Source organism: Clarias gariepinus, chromosome 21 (genome assembly GCF_024256425.1).
Source record: "Clarias gariepinus isolate MV-2021 ecotype Netherlands chromosome 21, CGAR_prim_01v2, whole genome shotgun sequence".
NCBI classification, from domain to species: Eukaryota; Metazoa; Chordata; class Actinopteri; order Siluriformes; family Clariidae; genus Clarias; species Clarias gariepinus.
The window spans coordinates 16,529,742-16,555,624 of record NC_071120.1 but is presented as its reverse complement, the minus strand read 5'-3'; the positions used below and the strand labels follow the sequence as shown (position 1 = coordinate 16,555,624).

At 36.8% G+C, this 25,883-nt stretch overlaps 2 protein-coding genes across 2 annotated transcripts in view; both read left to right on the top strand.

Annotated features, from left to right (window-relative positions):
• The first annotated feature begins 339 nt into the window (after positions 1 to 339).
• LOC128509553 (natterin-3-like) lies at positions 340 to 2,515 on the top strand. The gene is made up of 3 exons (XM_053481328.1): positions 340 to 384; positions 765 to 858; positions 1,330 to 2,515. The coding sequence occupies exons 2-3, from the start codon at positions 765 to 767 to the stop codon at positions 2,427 to 2,429; spliced, it is 1,194 nt and encodes a 397-aa protein (XP_053337303.1). The 5' UTR covers positions 340 to 384; the 3' UTR covers positions 2,430 to 2,515.
• A 22,854-nt stretch (positions 2,516 to 25,369) lies between these two features.
• Positions 25,370 to 25,883, top strand: part of notch1b (notch receptor 1b) — a 39,357-nt gene continuing 38,843 nt past the window's right edge. Inside the window, exon 1 of the mRNA XM_053480576.1 lies at positions 25,370 to 25,657. Within this exon, the coding sequence (XP_053336551.1) occupies positions 25,597 to 25,657 (61 nt within the window). The 5' untranslated portion in view covers positions 25,370 to 25,596. The remainder of the gene's footprint in view (positions 25,658 to 25,883) is intronic.

The following is a 25,883-nucleotide window of genomic DNA, read 5'->3' as shown; positions in this document are numbered from 1 at the left end:
AAATACATTAAAATATTTACATAAAGTTGTAAATATTGTCTTATTATCTGCAATTTACTAACTTAAATTTACTGAGAAATGATGGAGGTATATATTTATTGGCAATGCCTACTCTGTGCGCTTTGGTTAATTATTTCTTAAAAGTATGTAAATTAAACATTTTTGAACATAAGTAATCTGTAAAAAAAAAAAAAAAAAAAAAAAAGATTAGAGAGACAACAATTTCAACTTTTTATAATTTAAACCTCTACGTTACTTATTCATGGACAGAGAATCACAAGAGTAGTAATGAAGTTATCAGTGTTGGTTTATTGCAGCAATTATAAGAGCTTAAGAACCCTTTGGCAGTAGCATGCATCAGCACTTGAAAAGGCGTCTGAGAAGGTAAGATGCTCTTTGGATAGCTCTAAAACTCTGAAGTTCTTTAAAATATATTGAACAAGTTCTGGCTATAAAATACAGTTTTTTTCTGATACAAGTTACATAACAATGTCTGTAGCATGGTAAAATATGCTTTAAATAGATTATTAATTGACGTTTACCTCATCGGACAGCTTTTGATTGATAACCTGTTTGTAGTCTGTATTTATTGAATACAATGTTTTAACATAACCTATATAATTTCATGATTAAAAAAAGGCAGTGTTTACTTTTATCAATGAATATACTGTAAATGAATATTTGTGTTTAAGGTTGCTGCACAAGAAAAATGCAATGCGATATTCAATTCAAGTAAATATGGCTTACTTTTCATTTCCCACCAGATGAGGGCAGCAATTCCTTTATTGTTAGGAGTATTGCAGCTGTGTGCTCCACCACTGCACTCAATCCCCACTCCAGATCGCACTGCAGAAAACAGTGAGTTTTGTTCACACCTACTGTACAAAACTTTTAAGGGTAGTTCACACCAACACCAATTTTCTGAAGCAGGTTTTGACATACAGCAGGGGTGCATGCATGACATGCCACAGTTATGCGTATATTTTAACAAGCACTTTAACCCACACCAGTTTGACAGTGGTGAAATTGACTGGAATCCTTCCAGATTTTATTGATTCTTTATGCTAGAAAGAAAGTGTTCCAGTATAGGCGCAAGATCTGTTATAATCAGGATTAACTAGCAATTTAAAATGGTGATAAGGCTTTTTGTACACTTGAACACTATGTGGTGCCATGTTTTATTGAAATGCAATTACAGATTCCTCAACATTCGTACCAGCAAATACAGAAAAACTAATATTGCACTCCACATTGTTAATATATAAGTTTTTCAAATTATGTTCCTCTTCAAATTCAGATTTCTAATTCCCTTTTTTCCTTTTAATTCAGAGACCCATCTTAGCCCTGACTTGGGAGATGTGGTACCACCTCTTGATGACTGGACTACAGTAGTAAATTCTAATCCTCCCCCAGAGTTAGTATCTGAAAAGGAAGGGAGCTCAGCATTCATGTTTCAGGAAAATGCCAACTTAAAGTGGGTTAGCTGGGAAGGCTCACTTCCAAATGGAGCAGTCGGCATTTACAATGGGTATGCAGGACGCACTGACTATGTGTGCAAATTCAACTGTGAGGCTGGATTCTACAACCCCAGCAAAGGCCCATACTGCAAATACCCTTATGCTGATGCTGAGTACTCTGCCGTTAAGTTTGAGGTGTTGGTGAATGAGGACCACTTTGAGTTCCTTGAATGGAAAGGTGGATCCTATGGTTCTGTACCTAAACATTCAGTGAACACTTGTCCTGGAAATGACATCTTTGTTGGCAAAAACAAATATGGGCTAGGTAAAGTTTCTGCTAAACATGAGGCCTTCTTCCTGCCTTGGGAAGGCAAGGAGTACTGGTACAAGTCATATGATGCCCTGGCCATTAACAGAGATACCTACAGCCAGCAAATCTCACATGTTGTGTATTCTGTTGACCAGGTCAAACTGTTCCATTATCCACCAGAGACCATCCAATTAGCCAGGGCCACCAACTATGAGTGTGCCAGCATTGAAAAGACAGTTCATTTGCAGAAGACTAGCACTGTAGAGAAGTTCTGGGACATTGGTAGAGAAACCCGTAATGGATCCACATCAATCATGAATGGAAAAATCCCAATCATAAACCCAGACAATGTGGACTTTACCAAAGAACAGACAGTTAGCTTCTCTGAGGGGACAAAAATGATTGAGACCATCAGTCATTCCATGTCTGTACAGGTCTTGGTACCACCAAACTATTCATGCGTAGTGAGAATGGACGCAAGAAGGATGACTGCTGATATCCCCTTTACAGCCAGGCTAAGTCGTACATACACTAATGGAAACACTCACTGGACCAGTGTCACTGGGACATATGATGGCGTTAAGATTGGAGAAATCAATGCCGTGGTAGAGCGCTGTATGCCTATCCCTGATGCCCCACCATGTCCTCTTGAAAGTGACTAATTATAAGTGAAATGGTAATATTATGAATTATCTGCCTCGATAGCATGTATCACTGTTAATAAAGAGCGTGTTGCAGTTATAGACAATTTATTATTTTTTTTTTGTAGTTTGATATAAATCTTACTTATTTGCAAACTAAATCTACTGTATTTTAAAGTTGGATACCAGGGAGTTCAACACAACATCAAAAAAAATTCAATACCAGCAAAAACAAAAAATTGTTAAGCAATAAACAAACAAACCTGCAATATATTGATAATAAAACCTTCTAATCACAGCCCAGAACAGAGCTGACTCTAAATGTACTACAAAATCAGGCCATTCAGAGACTGGAAGAAAGACAATTCTGATTGGTCGGTTCTGACAATGAAACAGCCAATCGGAATTAACCCATCATCCGAAAGCATAAGGATTACATAGGACATGATGATGATGATGATGATGATGATGATGCATTGTTTATTTAACTTCACACTAATATCACTTAGACAGACAACTACTAAGCTGGGGCGGGTAGCCTGGGAGGGAGACGGCTGCAGGATGATTAACATGTTCTTCTGCAGCACAACATGTTTACAAGACTTATCGGTTGATCTCCGATTTTTTTTTTTTCATTTTGCTGCCCTTGCGAAAATGCCAGCTGAGACATTTGCTTAGTACACTTATATGGGCCCATCCGTATTAATGGGGCAGGGGGCATTCCTCCCCAAAATGCCTCACCTGCCCCACTAAAGCCATATCATCCATTTACAGTAGGCGTTATTGGGGCAGACGGAGCTTTTTTTTCTTTCTCTGCCTTGCACTGGCCATTACCCAGAACAAGGCAACACTGTCTGGACATAATATTATAAAGATTCATTTGAGATAATATGTCTGTATATTACAACCAGTAAAGGTTGTGCAATTGGATTTAACCTTTTCCCTCACCAACATACAGTATGTATATTTACTTTAAGACTGGACTTTTTAAAAAATCAAAAACAACTCAAAGCAACTGCACCTTTTCTGTCCATACAACCTTGAACTAATAGCTTCTTCAGCAGTTGGACAGATTGTTTATATAGTCTAACAAAGTTGAGGGAGTAAGGGGTTTCGGAAAATTTTCCCAAGATCTACCCAAGATCCATGTTTTTTCGCTCCGTCAGCATGTTTAAACAAGTCCAAGTTCTGTCTTGTCATTCAAAACCTACTATACAGTTACACATATGACAGGTGCTGTGTTTGTTGAGATCCTTCCCCTGTGCCTGTATTTATACTGTGTGCTGAAAAAAGCGCTCACTGCTCCTATCTAAACAGTCGATCAGTGTGACAATCTCGCTATTTCGACTCTGCATGCAAAACCATGCAAACTAACACCAGACTCCAACTGGCCACATTTTCTCCAAGAGCAAACATAGGTATAAACAGGTAGACTTGTTTTCCCCATGCAATAAATGGTGTTATTATTGTTTATACTCAACACAGGAATATTTGAGATTCACTCGCTTATTGTCTTCACACAAGGATTTGTTTGGGCAGGATTGTTGGACAAATATTGACTGTAGAGAATTGACGGACCACCACATTTACCTATCGCTATGGGAGATAACAGGGGAAAATGCACATATAATAGACAGGGCATAGATATATACTCCTAGAGTCAAAAAAGTCAGGGAATAGAGATAGAAAGAGAGAGAAAATGAGAGAGAGAGACTCACTAAGATTTTGCTACTATAACAAACTACAGAGCGAGAGATCCTTCCCATTACACAGTCTCTACAGAACTCTCCTGCCCTCCTCAAGTGAGCAAGCGAATTGATTCATTGATATAAGCACCAGCCTAATGAGGATCAGGAATATCTTTATATAGAATCCTAATTCCTTCATTAATCCTTCATTACAGCTCAAACCTTATTCACAACTCCTGCCTCCTTCATGAAGGCACACTCCCTCCATCCCATGCTATTGTTCTTCCTAGGAAATATCTCTTAGTCTTTGTCCCATGTCTCTTACAGCTGATCTGTTCTCATTAGTCTTTGATGTTCATTGCGGTTTAGACTGAAATATACTTCTTTTGTGTGCTGTATGGGTTTAGAAATATAAGACATATGTTTAATGAGTCTAGACCAACTGGGAGAGACTCATGTGAGAGCTCAGAAAGGAGAATATTCTGTGGTGAGAGAACTGTACTACATCACTGCACAATTTTCTATAACTGGTTAAGCTTTTTTTTGTTTTTGTTTATAGAGTTAATAAAGTTTATGAATGGCTCTACTATAATAGACTTAGTACTATACATTCGAAGTATGTTCTTATATCTTTCATTTCCATTATTAGCAGCTGCTTGAGATATGAAATCGCCTATGGCTGTAAATGACTTCAGGTCAAAGTCCAGTACCTTTCCATGCTTCTAATAGCATGGGCTACTCATAAAAGAGTGTAATATACTCATAAAGGGTTTCTTAATGGTTTCTTTTTAGCAATTGTCCAAGACAGTTTCCTTTAATCAGCTAAGAACTCTTAACTAGTCAATAAAAAAAAATACTGAACTTTCTTTTTTCTGATTTTAAAAAAAAAAAGATCTTATACTGATAAAAATTGGTTCATGAGGCTTTTGGGGTCGTTAAGGGATATTAGGTAGCTTGTTAAAGAAGCTTAGAACATTCTCAGAAAAAAAACCCTCTGTTGTAGGGCTTTCTACAAACGTCAGGGTGACAAAGTCAGAGAATCCCTATGAATAAACTTTATACTATGCTATAATTTCTGAAAATTTTTTTTTGATTGTTTAATCAGTCAGTTAGTTATTTAATTAGTAAATATGTCATTATTGTTTACAGGTACAGTATCTAAGCAAATCCTCTAGTTACCTCTAGTTAAGTAAATAGACTTCTATTTGGGCCACCTTTTAACACTTATCATGCCTTCGTAAAGCTAATATAACAGTACACACACACATACTGTACACATACACAAACCACAACTTTCAATATTTCAGTATAGGTCATAAAGAAGGTCAAGATGGGAGCACCATTACAGAAGAAAAATACATCTTTTTCCTTAAATGTTTAATGACATGATGAAGAATGGTGAAGTAAGATCAGTATAACTAGACCTGTGAAGATGAAAGGATTTATTCCACAGTCTTGACTTAGTGGGAAGCCATTCTATCAAATCCTCCAGTACACCTTAGAATGCTCCTCAGACATAATTCATGCTGGGTATGGGGAAAATGTATTTTCTTTCTTTCTCTCAAAGAAAATGATGAAATCGGTGTTTACCTGATTGCATTTTGACCTGAGGGCAAAATATCACCATCCGTAGTGGAGATCTTTGAGAAAATCCACCTAGCCTTGTGTCCAAATCCTTGGTATTACAAATTATTACATTAATTTTTTTGTATTTTTTTTTTTTGTAAATGCAATTCAAAGATTACGGACATCTTAATGAACTCTGGTATTAATAAATCCAATCATCCAGTGCTAATTTTCTGTTTAAAATTAGACTTATTAGTTCTTTGTATGTAAATGGATTTTTCAGTTTATTCTCCAGGGTGAATCATGAAGTGTGAAAATTTGTCAGAAAATCTTTTTATTCGCACGCTGAATCATAAACATTGAAGGCAGTTCAGAGACATGTGCAAACAGCACACTGCCTCATCGAGTACAAGCATGCCAGGTCTCGAGAGAGAGAGAGAGAGAGAGAGAGGGAGAGAGAGAGGGAGAGAGAGAGTCAACACACGCCACATAAACAATGTCATAGCAGTTCAGTCAATACTAAACAAATAAATTACTTGTGGTTTTATTACTCTTACATGTTCATTTTCTACAGCACCTTTAAACGGATTAAAATTTGCAAACGAGTCTCCAGTACAGCAGATATTATCATTTACAGTTATCACCAGAGATAAAAGAGTGAGCCGGGTATCCAACTTTGCAAAGGTTAACTCATTCAGCCAGGTGTGTCATGCTTGGGGAAAGTACCCTTTGCTCTGATTACACTTCTATTGGTTGTCCTGCTTCCTCCTCAGCCTTCCACCAAACCCTGCAGACCTCACTGCAAATGTTTGTCTTGAGCAAAGAGAGGAGCAGGTGCGGATCTGGCTTCTTTTTGTGTGGAATAGAGAGGGGGGAGCTTAACTGCAATCACACACTGCCATATCTCTGGCACACCCCAGGCACACGTTAGAGCCTGTGGCTGCGTGCTCATGATGAGCTGTAGCTATAGCTTTTGCTACTGTGTGAAATGGGCTTGGCTTCTACTGTAGGTACTTTTGTCTCTTTCATTGTCTTTATAAAAACTGGATCGGTTTTGCTCCTGGACTGAATGGTAAGGAGACATTAAACTAAAGCAAGACAAAGTCATAAATAAATTTAATCCCACATTTTTCCAGTATATGAATTTCAATTTCTTGGAACTATTACATCCTTTAAGGCCATACACTTTATTGCTGGTCAATGGAAACATTTCATACCAAATAAACCATTAGTAACATTAACAATTATGCCTTGCATATCTATTTACTTTAATGAGTGACTGTGGTTGACCTGTGGTAACCCAGCCTAATCAGGAATTATTCCCCGTGAAACTACGTCTCTCAGGCAGTTTAATAAATCTTACTAATGGGCTTATTATGAGAAGCAGTCAATTGTAGCACAATTTTTTTTTTAAAGAAAACTAGTTAATTAATAAAACTGCTTTAATCGTAATGCATAAATATTGAAACTGGCTACTAGTTTGGAAATTAGAAGTAAGATTCTGAGTGTAGTGTTCCATTACAGTATATGACACATATAACCTGACATGCATGTCTTATTTTTGCCCGGGTGATTGCATACTGTATGAGTGTTGCTATCTTAAAGCCTCGGTAACCCTCTTTTTAAAATGAAAGACAAGTCACAAAAAAGATAAAATATCTCCCATCTCAAGATACAACGCTAGCTTCAGCTACTTAAATGTCTCTGAGATATGTGCACATTTAAAAAAGTTCCAACCACTATCATTTTTAAGTCCCTAAAAGCTTCTATCTGCCCAGTGAGGTTTCTATTGTCTTATGTCTACCAGTAGGATGCATTAAGGAAACCTAATATCATGGGTGATCTGAAAGGGTGCAGGATCTAGCTAGAGACATCTTTGTCTCTAACATTGCAGGATAAGCTCTCCAAAGCTATTATTATATCTTTTGTCTTGGATAGTATTGATGTCTTGTTGAGGGAACCCAGAGTGATGCATCAAGAAACTTCCTCTTGCATTGTTTGTTTTTTTCACGGCTCATTTTTCCCTATAGAATTTGGAGGAAAAAATGTAGTCATCCACCCCTTGGGTTTTAAAGCCTTAGATCTATTGAACATTGCATTAAACTTTTGACTCTTGTCAAGTGTGCAAGAGTCTTATATATTTATATATATTGAGAAGCATAGTTTTTTTTTTCCCTTTTAAACTCTTTACTGTAGGTCATCTATTGTTGTGTAATACAAAAGTTTATTATTGTGAAATGTATATGTCAGGGGAATAACATGAGCAAGGGAAACCGAATGCCAGTGAAAGGAACCAAAACCAAAACTTTATTGGAGGTGATCCAGAAAATCATTTAATTTCACTTGCAGGAAGATGTTTGCCACATGTTTAACTTAAAATTCATTAGATGTATTAGGATAGCCCAAAGATCAATGAGGTGCAACAATAGTTTCTCATTAGAGTGAACTAACCCTCCCAAAGTGTTAATGAGTAACTTAATTCATTAAAAAACGACTTCACAAGCAAGTTTCACTAAAATTCTCCATTTCAATTCACCTTCAAGTTGATTTCACTGACTGATCCAACGACATTCCTAACCGCATATTATGCCGCATAACATAGCTTATTCAAAATTTTCCAATATTTTTAGGGGGGAATAAATCTTAAATTAATTACCTGACCTAATGTGTAAGGTAAAGCTTCAGGGTACTGACTAGTTATATTCTGTTTGCCTGAAATCCAAACTGCCCAGAGTTAAAGGTTATATATAACGTGATGTATGGAAAAGCTTGTAAGCTAGTTAAGAACAACAATACAGTGTAAGTAAGATAAGTTCATTATATTTGTCGACGTTTTGACAGAAAGTCAGCTATGTTTATGCTCTTCTGTCTTCAAATAAGAAAATATTGCTTGTCTTCAGTGTACATTAAAAAATCTACTTATGTCCACTGCAGATTGCATAATAGCAGCTGTAGGACATCATACATAAAGTTTATACATTCGCTACAGCACATGCCTATTTTTTTATTATTTTTTTTGCAAAAATATTTAAGAAGTAAGGTTCTTTTCCATACTCTTTTCATGAAAATCTTAAAATCTGCCTGTCAGATCTGTCATTGTATTGACCCCTGGGTTTTACTGTCTACTGATAATCCTTATTTCCTGCTCTTTTCACTTTTAACCTTGTCACTGCTCGTGCCAAACACAACAACTCCAAGATGTAAACTTGCTAGAATTTTGGCCCGTTACTGTGATTCTCTGCGGCTGGACTTTCTTGCACAGGGGTCTGACCACGTCTGATGGCCGTTGACAGGCAGTCACGGAGCTTCAAAGGAACAATGGAAGCTCTAGATGTGTGACTGCTCAGGCCTTAATCCTTTTAAAGCAGAATCCCATCCGGATCTTTTTCATCCGCCCTCACAGAGACATGACTTTTTCCGAGGACTCTGTAATACATCGCATTAGGAGATAAAGACCTCTTGCTTACAACCGTAGCATGCTGACAAGAAGTCAAAAAAGTTGCCCTCATTTTATCTCTTTTTTCTCTCTCTCTTTGATTATCGCTTTCTCATTGTTTACATTCTTTTCACCTGTAACCTCTCTTCACTTGTCTGCAGCAAGTCTGTTTCACCTAGAAATAATTCAGAGGACTTCATGACTGTCTTTTATTCAGTCAGTTAATTTTAAATCCTGATAAACATCCTCTTTCTACAACAACAACAAGAAATAAAAAAAATAATAATAAAAACATCTGGAAATTCCATTGGTTAAGACCAAATTATCATATGTTCCCAGGGGACATGTTAGAGTTTAGGAGGTTTTCCCACACTAGCATTGGTTTGGAATCAAATGGAAACTTTTGATACTTTCAACCTAAGTTTTTAACCTTGAATTCAATGTAAATAAGTCATGTTTATTTTTTTTTTAAACGCAGATTTGTGGATGGATCTTATACTCCATATACTATAGACCCATTTCATTTAAAAACATAGCCTTGGTGGACAGTAAGGATGTTATTTGGGAGTGTTGGGCTGCTGCTCATAGTAGGTGATGGATTAGAGTATTTTCCTTCATGGTTGCACAGACTACAAGGTTGGCTACCCAGACATCACATCTGCCACTGCCGCTCCCCAGAGACCTCTGGGGCATGGGAACCCACCTCCTCCCTCTCATCTGGGACCCTGTGCTTTACCCCTGCTCACTCTCTCCACTCTCTCACAACATACGCTGTCATCATTTCTCATATCACACTCCTACTCGGTTGTTTTTTCCTCACTCTCTCTGATCTCACCGTCTCCCCTTAATAACCTCTGTGTCTCTTTATCATTTTCCATTTTTGTCTCCTCCTTATTTCTCTCTCTCTCGCTCTCTCTCTCTCTCTCATTTCTTTTTTCCACCCACTGCCCCAAGACAGTTGTTATGCAATCATCTAATTGAGGATGTGATATGAAAAACAGACATGGGAATCGCAAGAGTTTTTCCCAGAAACAGTTTCAGCTGCGAAACCCCTCCTGTCTGCAAAGTTGTGGTTTGTGGAGTGTTCGTATTAACAGTGTAGTTACACGCCCAGAGATTCAAGCAATATTTGGAAAGTGATGGAACTCTGACAGTAAGTGGGAGAGGAGGTTACAGGGATCTGTCAATTGACCTACATTAATGTTAACCTTTAAGGTTTATACACTGTCTGGCCAAAAGAAGTCACCCATTCAGAATGCTCTAATTATTGGGCTGAATTAAGTACCAAAAACGAGATTTGAATATTTGAAAGAGATTTGAAAGAGATTTGAATATACTGGAATTGGGTTAAGAACTGTCCCACAATGCTATTACAGCCTGTAAGGGCCGTGCTAAATATTAAACTACGTGTGGTGAGAAAATAATCAGAAACGGAGAATTCTTAAATGGTTAATAAAGTTGCATAATAAAAAACTGACAGAAATCAAACTTTTCAGGGTTTAATAGTGAATATAAGAGTATTTCTACATGCATAATGTGATTCTGAGAACTCACAGGATCAACTTAACAGTTGTGTGGCTTTAAGGAAATCGCTTGTTAGTGAGACAAATCAAGAAACACTTAAATTAGGAAGCACTTAATTTTGCCAGGAATCATGAAGATTGGACTTTAGACCAGTAAAAAAAGTCAAGTTGTCTGATTAGTTCAGGGCGATGGGCATGTCAGTGTAAGAAGGAAACCACATGAAGCAGTGTAGGCATCATGCATAGTGCCCACATCATAGCCTCCGGAAGCAGTGTTATGAGCTGGGGCTGGTCAGTTGATCAGGTCTATTCTCAGCAACTTCATATGGCCATAAAATGAAGTCAGCTGACCAATGGTAGAACATCTATTATTATTATTATACATTAGCATATTAAGGAAATCAGTTAGGACATTGCAATAGAATATTGCTTGATTTAAAATGATTCACGTTAAAAACACAACATTTCTTTCACACATCTAGCATTAAATGTGTGCTCAGATCAGATTACTTGAAGACTGGCAAGCTACGCCCTAATGATTGCGCCAATAAGCCTGCTAGATTTCCATGAAATTCGTTTGAATTAGTATTAGTTTGCCTTGGTATAATTTTGAGTATGGTTAACTGAACCTTAATTCAGCAGGACCGTTAACCTTAAGATTAAAGCTTTTTAAATATTACACTGTGGACAGTGAACTGCATAAGAAATGCAAAAGATAAACCTGATTATGCTTTTTTATTTTCTTGTAAAACATGCCAAGGGTACAAGAATTGAATTCTACCCTGTTAAAGGGAGAAAAGTTTTTGGAAAACTACCCCAGATTACTGCTGCTCCTTTTAGCCCTTAGTGAATCCTAAGCAGAACCAGGTCTGAGCCATCCATTAGGTTATGTACTGAATTTTTATTCTGCAAATTTTCTTTATAACTGAGAATAATGGTAGTACACTGAATAAACATGGAAACTAGAATGAAGCTACAAATGTGGGTTAAAATAATTGTCCATGTAAGATTCTAATGATTTGCTGCATTTGCTCCCCTGTGCAATGTCTCATATTTTATAAATGTAATGGCCAATTTTCCTACCGTATAATCACTTGGAGGCTCAAATTCTTTTGATAAGTTACAGGTTACTGTATGTTGTTATCAAATTTGCTAGTACGGGTTTAAATTATGATTACTCATAAAGCTTCAACAGCTATTGTTAGCTGTACGTTTATTAAAATATTTGCAATTTTTAGGGAAATTTCAAGTTACTATATATATTTGTACATGCTTTCGTATAGGGATAAATTTGGTATGGTTGTAGAGAAATTGTGCAAGTTAGCCTAATTTGGGCCAAATTTCTTCAAAAACTGACTTTTTTGCAGTATAAACTGTGATTCTCTTTTTAAAAATGCTGGCACAAAACAACTCCTTAAACATAGTTAAATAAATATAAAAACACTTTTTAAAAAAACATTTCAAAGTCACTTTTTGCAAGTAAAAGCTCTAAAAATGTTTGCTTTTTATTTTAATTTATAAGTACTCACAAAAAAAAAAAGTAACCACAAATCTACTGGAAAGTCACTTTAGGTCTGATACGTACAGTATATCCATTGCTTTACCAATCTTCTGCTGCATATCAGGTGTAAAGTGCCTTTCCAATAGATTAGTTATTAGAATACCTTATACTAGGTCAAGGTCAGGTATAGAGTTAAATACTTTTACCATTGTTTGAATTTGAGGACCAGTTCACCAGTTTGTCTGATATACTTTTTTTGTAGCTTAAAGCAGTGCACAGTAAACAGCTGTGCTAGTTCAGTTAGCTCTGAGGAAAAGGCATTTTTAAAAATTTTAAGGCATTAATGCATGACCTGTTTATGAGTGGGGCCTAAAAAGCAACAAGGACTGCTTTGAAATGTTTGTATTCTGACCTAGCTATTGGAAAAAAAAAAAAAAAAGACTGTAGAGATGAATGCTCAATGCAACTCATGATCTTTTACGACTCAAAGTGAAATAAGGAAGGTATGCTGCACTCTTTTGAAAGACCTCTGGGACATGTGGTTTAGTTAGAGGCTCCGTTTGTTCTAGTCAAGTTATGTAAATTTGTGTGAATAAGCTCTTACTGAGGGTCCAGGCAAAAACACTGAAAGTTTAGCTCATGCTAAAATCTTATTGCAGTCAGAAGGCGTCTACTACATGTAGTCAAGCAACCATAGTAAAGAAAATAACCAGATGAAATGTGCTTCTTCTTAAATGGTTCATCGGGTAAACAACAACAGATAGGGGAACACACTTAGAGACTTAAAGACATAAAGAAATAATCAGATCTTTAGATCTTGTAGAAATATTGGCACATAAATTGTAAACAAGTGGTATATTTGCTAACAAATCAGTTCCACACGACAGCATGATTAGTCATTTTATATAAGCTATATAAATGCAATAATAAGAGCCTTTTCCTCGCATTTTTTCAATTACAAAGAACCTACGAATTCGGCATTAAACTGCTTCATTGCTTGCTTTCTAGCAGCGCATGAGATTCAGTAATCAGAGGGGGTGTGGTATTTACCAATAAGGCATCTAAGATTACAGACAGCATGATTCTGATATATTGCATGTACTATTGCTTTCAGAACAACAAGGGCAGGTGAACTGAGTGTTGAGGTGCTGTCAGTGCACCTTTTCATCACACACCAAACATAAGATTCTGCTCAGTGCTCATGGTCTCGCCAATTATTTTCACTTTTTCACTTAACTGCAAATGAACTTAGCTCTTAAACGGCATATTTTGTCCAACATTTGTGCTCTAGGATTGGCTCCTTTTTCACAGAAGTGGTCGAATTCCGATTAAACCACTTATAAAGCAAAAGATGGGAATTGTTGAACAAATCCATATTTTTATATCTTGCTTCTCTGAATGCTAGAACCAAGAGGCAGCCTCAGGTTCTAAAAAATTAAGCCAACATGGACGTGCCAAAACATTCAGATCCACTGGCTGGAGTCAATCCTCTCAGAGCCCCATGTTAAAATGCTCAACATTACAACAGAAAAAAAAAAAAAACATCTTTCCAGCCTGGTGAAAAAGTAGTTTTAATCTGGGGGGATTTTTATGAAACTCATTGACTCATTGGCAGGTGACAATGCAGGTGTCAAACTGCTTGTTGTCATGATGCTATCCATCACTTTGGCTAACCAGCTAAATGAAAAGTTTAACTTACCACAAGAAATGTAGGCGTTGACACCTGACTACAAGTAGGCTATAAATGATGATTTCATTTAAATGTATTAGCATATTAATTAAGGTTATGCACCGTAGTATTTTAGGCTAAAATTAAGTTTGCTAGCTTGTAGTGACTGAAATATTTTTAATGCAATCCAAAAGCAAAAGCCTGGCACTGCTGATCAGTCTCAATCTCATCTGATCTTTTAAGTTTATTGTTCTTGATGCACAACAGCTTTAGCACTACTCCGTGGATAGTTCTGATCTCGCTGTATAAGATATCTGTGTGTTAGCTGACAACAGTTTACTGATGTTTACCTCCCAGCGGGAAGTCACGTATCTTAGGAAACCAGACCCCTACTCCATGATGGGGGTTCTCCCACTTTACACAGATATTGTCTTGCCCATTTTACTACCTCTGTTTTATCTCTTCGATTATATCCAAGTATAGAGTGGCCTCCAGATTCTGCCTCTATGCCTTTTATACTTAACGCTGAGATGCAATCATGGCGAAATATTCACGGTTTGAACAGAGCTTAAGACAAAACATTGAATATCCAATAGGAAATATCTGCTCTGTTCAACCTTTTGTGTAGAAAACCAATTGAATTAATAAGGTCCAAAAGATAGAGATAGTTAGATGTAGAGTTACTGAAGAACACAAGTCCTTCTTCAGCTGTGCAACTGTGTCTAGTACCTTTAAACTAAATTTTTATTAGTTATTCAAGTACTGTTAGATTTTGTTCTTTGAGCTGATTGTACATCTGCTGTACCTCACCATACTTCACTTGGCTAATGTGCTGAAATATAGCTGTATCAGTTAAAGCATTTGGTCATTTAGAGAAATTTGATAAATAAATGTGCTTGCTCACCTGTTTCTTACAAGCTTATGAGGACAGCTGGATGTCCATCAACACCCCCACTACCCCTAAGCCTGTCACTGCCTTTCCTTTAGGAACATTGAAACACTGAACTCGAGCAGTTAAAGTAGTGTTCTTCTGACCTTAAGGACACAGCATGTTCTACATAAATGTTGTCTCTCAGTCCCTTTTCATTTTTTTAATTAAGTAATAAATTCTAACTAAGATTCTGTGGACTTTAGTGCTATGAAAACCATATGCTGTAGTTTATGAACAGTGTTTTTGTAATAATAGTGGGTATATTTGGTTTATTTAGGATTACTAGGATGCACAAAAGAAAAAAAAAAAAAATCTTATTCTCTTTCCCAGGCCTTGGGGAATTTCAACCCCCTACTAGGTCTCACAATTTTACTGACGGTTTTGCATGTGTTTGCATAGCACAGGATTCTTAGCAAGCTAGACTCATTTATACAACAAATAAGAGTTTCATCCTAGGTCTGTTAAAAGTCTGTTAAGTTACAATAACAGCAACAGTCATTAACCAATAACCATAACAGTCATTTAAACGAAGAACATCTCAAAGTTCTTGTCTGTTTACTGTAAACAGACATGTGCTGTGAGTTATCATTTTCCACCCATGCATCTCGTTCCCAGGCGCTGTTGGAATGCAGCTGCTGAACCAGTCAAAATGAGCTGGGAATGGCGAGATCGTCCGGGTTGGACGATCAGCATGCTTCGCTGCTCCAGGCTCACGTGCTTTGTTTCAAGGTGAGTGATAAGATATGATGCCAGGTGACAGGTAAGGGAAATCCGAGATACACACATACACATAGACTGTCAATTCAGCAGTTTAGTTCTGCACTCCTAGTGGGAAATACAAAAATAATTACCAAAAATTTAAATTAAATAAATAAATAAATAGCGGCCACACAGAGACTGCTGCTTTTATGACCCCTTAGAACATTCTTCTTTATGTCCAACTGTGTTTTACATAATTACTTTGTTTGTGTGTATAGACTGAGAGTATGCAAAGTATCTGCTGAGACCGAATGGACATGTTGACATGCTCTAAGCTAGACTGCTGTGAATGTTTGCCTGCTTCCTGTAGCTTAAGTAGGATGAAATCTTAAAATCTTTCCCCATGAGATCTTTAAAGCTATGGACATTTCTTGTTGACTATAGCCCTGAAAGCCCAAGAAAGCTTTCAAAAGCATAGTCTCAAGAGTTTTGAAAGCTATGGACCTTTCTTATATTCACATAAACGTCTCTGGTATGTCCTCAAAAACAACTAGACATTGTTTTAAAAGAACTGCTCACCTAAACTTTTTAAGAAAGAAGGTAGATTCGGGAACATAAATGAGCTCTTTGTCTCTCTTCTCACCATTTCATTCCCACCCTCCTCCCATATTGTAATTTTTGTTCCTTTGTGATTTCCTATCCCTTTGTGATTTCCTTAGCCAGACTTCACACCTCCCAGACGAACATGAAAAGGCCTGAAGTGAGTCGAAAACTGAAATTGTCATTGTTTGTCCAGTGCCACTGGAGACATTTGAGGAGCCTGTGAACCTTATGGATTTGTGGGTCTATGTTTAAGCATTTCAACATATAAAAAGGTCTACAGTATGTGTAGTTGCTAGCCTGTTAGAAATCGATGAGAATTTGTCCAGATATGTGTTAATAAATAGGTGCATAAAGTATGTTGTAAATGAGTATTATTCCGAATGTGTTGTTTACGTTTGCTCGAATTTGTCCATACAATAAACGAGAAAGGACATGAACACTTTTGATCTCCTGGTAACACTGTGTGTGTGTGTGTGTGTGTGTATGTGTGTGTGTGTGTGTGTGTGTGTGTGTGTGTGTGTGTGTAGGTGTGTGTGTGTGTGTGTGTGTGTGTGTGTGTGTGTGTGTGTGTGTGTGTGTGTGTGTGGCTGTCAATAGACTTTGGGCCAAAGTGGAAATGTGGTCATGGAAATAAAAGCACTGGCTTCCTGTGGATATAGGATGCGTTTTTAGACACTAAAAACATTCTCTTTATGCTCGCTGCAATACTGCACAAGCCCTGGAACGCTTTCATGAGTGTGGTGTAAATACATTATAGTGCTTTCACTGCATATTAAACATAAAAGCTATATCAATATAACTCAATACCATAACTGTTTACATATCCACTGACTGTCTACTTAAATAAGAACACCTGCTCATGTTTGCAGTTATCCAGATACAGAACTAGTCAGTCACCTGGTATTTTCTAATCTGCTGCCTAGGTTTATATATTCTGTGCCCTCAAGATTTACAAGCTGTGCTGTTTGAGATGCTTTTCTGTTCACTGCAGCTGCAAAGAACTGTTATAAAAGTAGAGTCTAGATATTCTGTAAGCAAAACTGGATTTTCTTTTGTTTGTTTACATCATTTTTTGTGATTGCTATGTGTGAAAATCCCAAGTGATTATCTGTTTCTGAAACACACAAACCAGTACATCTGGCACAAACGATCACGAAGACACATTTTCTCCACTCTAATGTTTAATATAAAGCTCTCGACCTACAGCATATCTGTGTAACTTGGTTCATTGTGATGCTGCTACATGATTGGCTGATTGGATTGCTGTACGTCCAAGAAGTTCCTACTAAAGCAGAAATGCTTACAATATGTTCCTATTAAAATGTCTGGTAATAATTTTATTGTATTCTAAATTATAAATGACCGGGAAATGGCCAGTAATTATTATACAGTATTTTAAATTAAATACACACATACAGACAAAAAGGCAGAAGGTTCCATAGCAGCAAACTCAAGGTCAAGTCAAGGCATTCCAGCATGGCAGTTTTGTTTGGAGGTCATTAGCAAAGTCCCATAAGCTTCTTCCCTACAATTAAGTTGCAGACATTTACCCAGAATACGGAGGCAATTATTTATGATCCATGATGCTTAGCTTTCCACATACAAAATAAAAGTCAAGAGGCAGTTCTAGTTTATTTTAGAAAAGAGTGACGTTAATTTAACCTTCAAACCCAGTCTTATGTATGACTGAACAAAGCAAATAAATAACTAATTAACTAGCAAAATAAGTGTTTGCTAAAAAAGTCATTGAGGTCCAGCTGACCTATTTTTGTATCTGCATGGAATGCTATCACAGCTCCTTGGAGATGCCCTGGTAATGATTATTGTCTGGCTCCAATTTGATAGATTTTATGACTAAATTTAGCTGAACCTCAAGTTTATAGTCAGGAACTGAAAAAAATTGCATCAGACCACCACAACTAAAAGAACTTAAAACAAAAAGACAAGATATAGATAAGCAGGAGGGCTGAGTGGTGCTACTGTTGTCTCAAGGGAGTCATGGATGGAAAAAAAGGCCACATGGTTCCCAAACAGTCCAGCAATGACTGTGTTTTTCCTCAACATCGCCTTCTGTCTTGATATCAGTGATTTCTCATTGCCTGATATTTACTCTGTCTGTCACAGCTGAGGTCCCTGAGAAAGTTCAAAAGATCCTGAAGGAAACTACAAATCAGCCAAGTCTAAGAATAGAGTAAGCTCTATTCATATTGTCTTTACCGTTTAATGCTTTACTGTTTTTCCCAAGCGTTTTCATACTACTGATTGGGGAAAGAGAATAAAAAAACAAAAGCTGCTGCTGGTTTTACATGAAGAAGATCAACAAGGGAGCAATTGTGTGGCATAAAATAATCTAATCCGCAGACTAGAGTTTTATTGTCATTATAACGTTATGCAAGGTTGTGGTAGGACCGAAAAACATCCTCTAAGGCATTGGTGAAATATATTAGAGAAAATGACAACAGTACAATGCAAGATTATCATCTAACATGTAATGCAAATTGGGAAAATGTAAAATCTGCAGCATAACCGATTCAGATAAAACACAACATTTAGATAACATAAACATTTCAGAATTCTATATGAATTTTTATTGACTGGCATGCAAAACATGGACAATTCTAAAAATAGAAAATAGCGTAAATTTTACAAACGTATATGCAGCGGTAGCTGATATTAAGCAATATCAGCACTTTCAGATAAAACCAGTGCACTTTCACAAAGTTGCTGGTGGAAACTTATCTAGGAGGCTCATGGATGGCATCAGAAAGGTCACAAGAGCAACAATGAGGTCATGTAGCCCGAGTGGGTGTGCCAAGAGAAGGACCTGCATTAAGAGATGCTGGGCGACACAGGGTCTACACTGTGAACCTTCACACAACCTCCTTTTAAACAAAAGGGGGAAGTGTCTCTGTGTGACTGGCCCCAAGTGACTTCCTGTTTGTGACTCTGTGGCCAAAAACAGAGCCAGATACCATGTTGTTCTGCAGTTTGGACAGCGGTGGAGTGCCGTAGTTCTGCCGGGTGTCTCTCTACACGTCGTCTTTCGCCGTCTGTAGGTGGAGCGTCACAATGCTGGGAAGCAGCTGGCCCACTATAAAAGAGACAAGTGTGTGTTTTTGTATGCAATCAGTAGTGGACCCTAAACAAATGTTTTGTTGTGATATGTGATTATGTGACTCATCACTCATTGGTCTGATATGACATTAGATCAGCTCTGTTTTTGCATCACTCAGTCATTCATTATCGTAGATTCATTATGTTAAACATTAGACAAGCCACAGAGCATTGTATGATGAATGTAGGGGGTTGTGGGTGGTGGTGGAGGGGGCAGGATGTATAAATCAATTGTTGATTCACTGAGGAAGCTATAACGCTACAATAGAACCACAATGGGACATTGTACCAATTTCAGGTGGTCACGAAAGGTCTTGAATTTGTTACTCAAAGGCCTTAGCAAATGATTGAAAACATTTTGCCTAACCTCAGTTGAACGAGAAAGAGATGAGTCGCTAGAAACTATGTTTTTAGTTGAAATGACTTTTCAGTGGAAATGAAAACTATTTGGTTAGGATAAGTAGGTTAATATATTGCTCCTAGAATAAATTTAAGTGGTTTTCTAATGAAATAAATAAAACCACATTTTTTAAAGCATCAAATTTGAAATTGGAATCAGGTTATTTTTCCAGCCTAGGTATACATGTATACACTCAGGATTTGTCTCAGGGTCTAAAATTGGTAAAATATAGATGCATATACATATGGTTATATACTGTAATGCAGGTAATACAGTACAACAAAGTAACATTATCAACAAGTCAGTAACTGTCCACAACTGTCATTGTCTTTGTATGTGATGTCTTTTTATTGTATTATTTATGCTGATTTATTGTATCATATTAATTACATTAATTAATACATACAAAGACATCACAAGGACAGTTACAGAATAATAGTAAATATGTATGTAAATTGTTTATGTAAAATGTAAATGTGCTAACTAAATTACTAAACTAAACCACTAAATTAAATTACCAACTAAATGACTAAACTAACTTAATGTATTGGGTATTTAACAACAAAGGATGTTCATATAGTAGGCATTAAATTCACAAATGTTGAAGAAAAATTGAGTAGGAGGCTGATTTTAACATTCTTGCCCGAGCTGTATACCCATTAAAATATGTTATAATACACACACAGCAAAATGCCCAGTATTAAATCAACACAAAGTGTTAATTCTAGCATACAATTAAAAGTAACTTGCATCAGGATCCTGACCAGTGTAAAGTATTGTTTTTGCAAAAACCCAAATCCTTTCTACGTATGAAAACTCCTCTCTCCGTTGACCCCATGACCCTGAAACGTGAGGTTAATATTGGTGATTCAGCAGTGGTGTGAACATAGGAACTTTGTCCTACCCCAAATGGCACCATATCCAGTCTTCACTTAAGCGTGGAACTTGCATTTAATTAAAAGCATGGCAGAACAACAGTTAAATGTAAAGCATAAACATACATGTGTCATGTAGAATACTATTTGAAGAATATGAATATGTATTACCCATGATAACAGAGTTGTTGTTGGTTGAACTAAGGTCTTTGGAAGTTACTGATGACCTGTTTAATTCACATCCTTCCTTTCGGCATTATTGAAATTGCTTCTTAGCTTCCCAAAGCGACACAATGTCTCTGGTACAAACCATTCTCTTCTTTTCTGTGCTTTAATGCCATTGCTGTTTTTTTCCACAGTGTATATTATATTTAGGGTTATGTTATCCTCTCTTGTGTGGCTCTAGTGCTCTGTTCTTAGTGTTATTTTGCATTTTTACATGTAAATAATTCAATAACTATAGCAATCTAAAAGCAATTCTGTCCAATGGAGTTTTTCATTCATTAGCTTTACTAACGAAATTGTCTCTATCTGCATCTGTATATACCCATAGTTCTATCTACCAAAACAAGCCATGGCTAATGTATGTAATGATAATAATAAAGCTGTGTTACTGATATACAGTACAGACTGGCTGAGGATTTGCCCCAACATGTCTTGAGGCAACATCTGCTGCTGTCTCTAGTAACTCCACCCACTGTTTGAGTATTAATAAAGCAAAAGCTAATGAGCCTTTACTATGCAATGCATTGTTTCTAAAAGAACATTATAACTTCAATGTATGTTTAGCCCTCCTAATCTGTTTCTCAATAGTCAGACAGCTCCAGATCATAAATCAGGCAGTACATGAAGAACAAAAACATGTGGAATGTAGCTAGATAAATTAAAAATGAGATCATGGCAAAACTTATTTTTTATGTATTTAATTGATGTCTTATTGCAGGGAACATCCATGTTTTTTTTCTTCCATTTTTCTATTTTCCCTAGTCTTTGAAAACTTTTGCTCTTTACTGTATATTTTCCAATAATCTCAAAGGATAGTCTTTTACTGTTGTTTAAGCTATAAAAAGAAAAAGAATCCTAGATCAGCACTACATGCTTGGCTTACGTAGCCCACGAGATGACAGATGAATGCCAATCAGAAATAAACCTCCTTTTTTTCCCTTGTCATTTTTTTTCTCGCACATGCTTGTGTCCCCGAAAAACGTTTGCCTTTTAAGCATAATTCCTTTAAGGTTTTTTTTTTTTTTGCCTAAAGTGTTGCCCAGTTTAGTACTATAATGGAGTATTGTATTTTAAAAACATTGTTTGACAATTCAAAGGTAAAAGTCACACATATCTTTTGATGTATTTTTAAATATAACAGTCTGTGTACTTTATGTACTATCTAAAGTATAGCATTGTTTAAAACAGCACAATCTGAAGAACAAGTCTGTTTGTAGGTTGGCCTTGCTCTAAGAGGATTTATTTTTTTTAGAAGAAGATTTTCTGTGTTGTTTTATTGCTTATCTGTAAAATGTCAATTTAATGTGATGTCTTATTTCTTTTCTATAACTATAGAGCAACTGTAACCAAGAATAAGCAATTTCCCTCTGGGATTAATAAAATTCTTTGAATCTGAATCTTTAAATCTATACATAACTATCTTCAAGAGTTACTAAAAGGGGACAAGGGTTGCAAAAGCACAAAAAATATGAATACTAGTGGTATTATTACAAATGGATTTTACTGGATTCTTTAAGTGCCGTTAATTAGTAAGGTTACAGTTCACATAAACATCATTTTTAAGACTTTTAAGTACAAAGAATGGATATTATTTTCTTTAAAGTTTAACTTTTAGCCACAAAATGATAACTGAGGACTAAATAAGATAAAACATACAATTTTAGATCCCTGACAGAAGGTTGTGAGGATGGCATAATACAAAAATGCATTTTTTAAAATTTACCTTTAATTTAACTGAAGTACTGTCTCAGTGGTGGATGTTGATGTTTGATGGGAATACAGGCCATGTCTTACAGCTTTTTTAGACACCCCATGGCCTCAGCAGAGGCATGAATTCAGAGGCCCATATATCCTTCTGAGGCCCCACACAAAGGAGCAACTCCCCAAGTTGAATACATAAGTTGAAAATTACTTTTAAAGACAATGTGGGTTATGACACGCAACACAGCAAAGTGAGACTGCTGTTCCAGATAGGATGACAGTTCTCACACTTCTGATCCCAGCGTGTAGTGTGAGAGCTGTTTCTGCATGTCTGTACACAGTTCTAATTATCTCCCTATCATGGGTGCCACCTCTACAATCAGCCTCTTTTCCCAGGCCTTCAGGCCATGCTGCCTCCAGAGATGTTTCCCACACTGCCTGCAGTTACCTGCAGCTTTTTTGGCACCTGCCTACACACACAAAAACACACCCTGAGGGAATGGTGCCAATTTGGAGAACTAAATGAATCAAGAAGGAAATCCATCGCCTCGGGGTGTTGAAACTACTTGTCACACCGTGTACTTACTCAAAATAGAGTAAAAGCAATTTACCTTACTCATCACAACATGGGAAAGGGATTAAGTCATGCTTTCTTTCCAGTCACACAAGAAGACTTTACAAATTATATAGGCTATTACATCTGAAAGAGCATCATTTTACTTTAAATAAGGGGTGCATTATGGCCAACATAATGTGGTCCGTGAACTACAATTTTAATATTGCCTGCACTTTGTGACATTTTTATATAAATGCATTTGACATTCAGGCAATTACAGTATATAAAATATTAGTATGCCATCTTCTGTAGATTAAAACATAAGTGCATGCAAGTCAGAACATTTCAAATGTTGATATTGCAACTAAAAGTAGGCTTAGTGAATGGGCAGAACTGCTTTCTTGCACTGCTTAATCATCCTTATTGAAGCCTTTACTCACTCTACTTGCCTTGAAGATTGGGTAATTGAAGGTGGGGCTCTATACGACTCTGTGTTTGCTGATAAACTCCTGAAACTTTTCCTGTGCCAGGCAGCATTCTTCATCTCATAAATTATGGTTTATCTGTCCTTTAATATCATTGTAGTCTCAAAAAATGAATCAGAGATTAAATTCCTTATCTAAACACAGAACCTATTAACAAAACAACTGTATGATATAAGCTGGTCAAGGGGATTTTGAAAGTAACACAGTGTACAGTAGGCTATTAATGCTTGAAGTGGACTATATTTTAAAATGGTCTTTTTTGTATGGTGTATCTGAACTGTAAGACAGTTTTTATTTTTTTTATTTTTTCATTTATAATATATTATAATTATTATACTATTTCTTAATAATTTCTCTCTCTCTCTCTCTCTCTCTCTCTATATATATATATATATATATATATATATATATATATATATATATATATATATAAAGTAAATACCATGTCAGAATTAAGGAAGTCAAAATGGTATCTCAAAGATTTGTGGATATAAGACCCATCAGGATCATGGTAGCATTCTGGAGCATTATGTAGCTTTGGTCAGTGAGCACTTTTGTAGCATTACAAAGAAAGCCTTAAAATGAGCTTTACTGTAAATACTGTACACCCACTGAAGCATAGCTTTAGGGTCCATGATTTTGTTTTCTTATATTGGTGAAAACCAAATCCAAACATTAGTATATTTACAATTGAGTAAACATCAATTATCCGGCATAAAGTAGACATATAAAGAATGTATTGTAATAAAGTTTCAAGAATAAAATCCTATTGGTCTCCAATAAATACATTTATATTACTGAACACAATTAAACAATGAGATCTGAATAGTTCTAAATAGTTTGATAATGTTCATAAAAGAGTTCTTTAAAAGAGTTGTTTATCCCTAGTAAAAGTGTTCTTTGGCTGTAAAGATTTCGCAAAGCCCCGACTCCCTCTGCCCTCTGGACCTGTCTGACTCATCCTGGTGTCCCGCCACTGGTTGGAGATCTCGTCACATGGATGCCCCGTGTGTCTCTTTGGGATGCGTCCGGTGTCTGGGGACGGTTTCACTCTACCATGAAGACGGTTCTGGCCTGGACTGATGGTGACAGCAGTTTCTATGAGGACTTGACTTGGCTGCAGTTGCTCGATAGTTTAGGACTGGAATCCTACAAGTCTACCTGAGCCTCCAATAACTACCCGGACTCCTGCCTAGAACACTGCCTGCCACCTAACACAAAGTATGAATGCAGATCAATTCCTGCTCTCTGTTTCACCCAAATGAGGATGGGTTCCCTGTTGAGTCTGGTTCCTCTCAAGGTTTCTTCCTATTACCATCTCAGGGAGTTTTTCCTTGCCACTGTCGCCCTCGGCTTGCTCATCAGGGACAATCTGACCATTTTGATTCATACACATTCAAATTGCATAGAAACTTAAATAATTCTTTTGTTTGTGTAAAGCTGCTTTGCGCCAATGACAACTGTTAAAAGCGCTATACAAATGAAATTGAATTGAAATGAATTGTATATAGGTAGTAACTCAATTTATTCTCCATTTACATTTGCATGCATTAGTATTTTTTTGGGGTTTGGACACAATATAATATAATATTATATATATATATATATATATATATATATATATATAGGGAACGCCAATTAGCTTAATCTGCATGTGGGACTGTGGGAGGAAACCCATAAAACCTGAGTAAACCACTTAGCCAACATACTACTACTACTAATAATAATATGCAAGGAATAATAAGCACTTAAAAGATCACAGTATTCACTGAATACTGCATTTTAAACATTAATATTGAGAGTTTCGTTGCACACCGTACACTGTTCGCTATCTGAACACGTGACAATAAAACTTGTGGTTTTCCCGCTTCTGCGTTTTAAACGGTTCAACGCGCGTGAAAGGGGCGTGGTTTTCCCACTGCCTCCGTGTGTGTGTGTGTGTGTGTGTGTGGAGTAAAGGAGTGCAGATGAATAGCTGTTGTAAAAGCGCTGAGGCGGAGGGAGCTTTGAATCCCACTCACTGACAGTGCTAAGGCGAGGTCACACGCGCGCGCGCGGAGGAAGAAAAGCGCCATATCTGGATATAATCCTGTACTTTCTCTCTCTCTCTCTCTTTCTGTCTATCTCTTTCTCTCCGTGTGTGTTTTTTCCCTTTGAGCGAACCCAATGTTGGATATATGTTAAAACGCGGAACCGTACAGCTCCCATAAGAAGGAATGCATCTTTTCCTCGTGAAACTGATTGGTGTGATTTTTCCGCTGATTGCCCTGACGCATGGTAAGGACACCACTCCAAAATCATTACCTGGTCATGTTATTTACACATTTCGCACATCGGTGTAAGGAAAAAATAAATAAATAAACAAACAAACGGATTTGTAACTCATGACATTTAGATTTACAAAAATGAATCATAAATGCCAGGAGAAGAGAAAATATCCAAGTAGAAAACCACTTGTTGCGCGCAGGAGGAAAGTCAATCAACGGTGTGTGTGTGTGTGTGT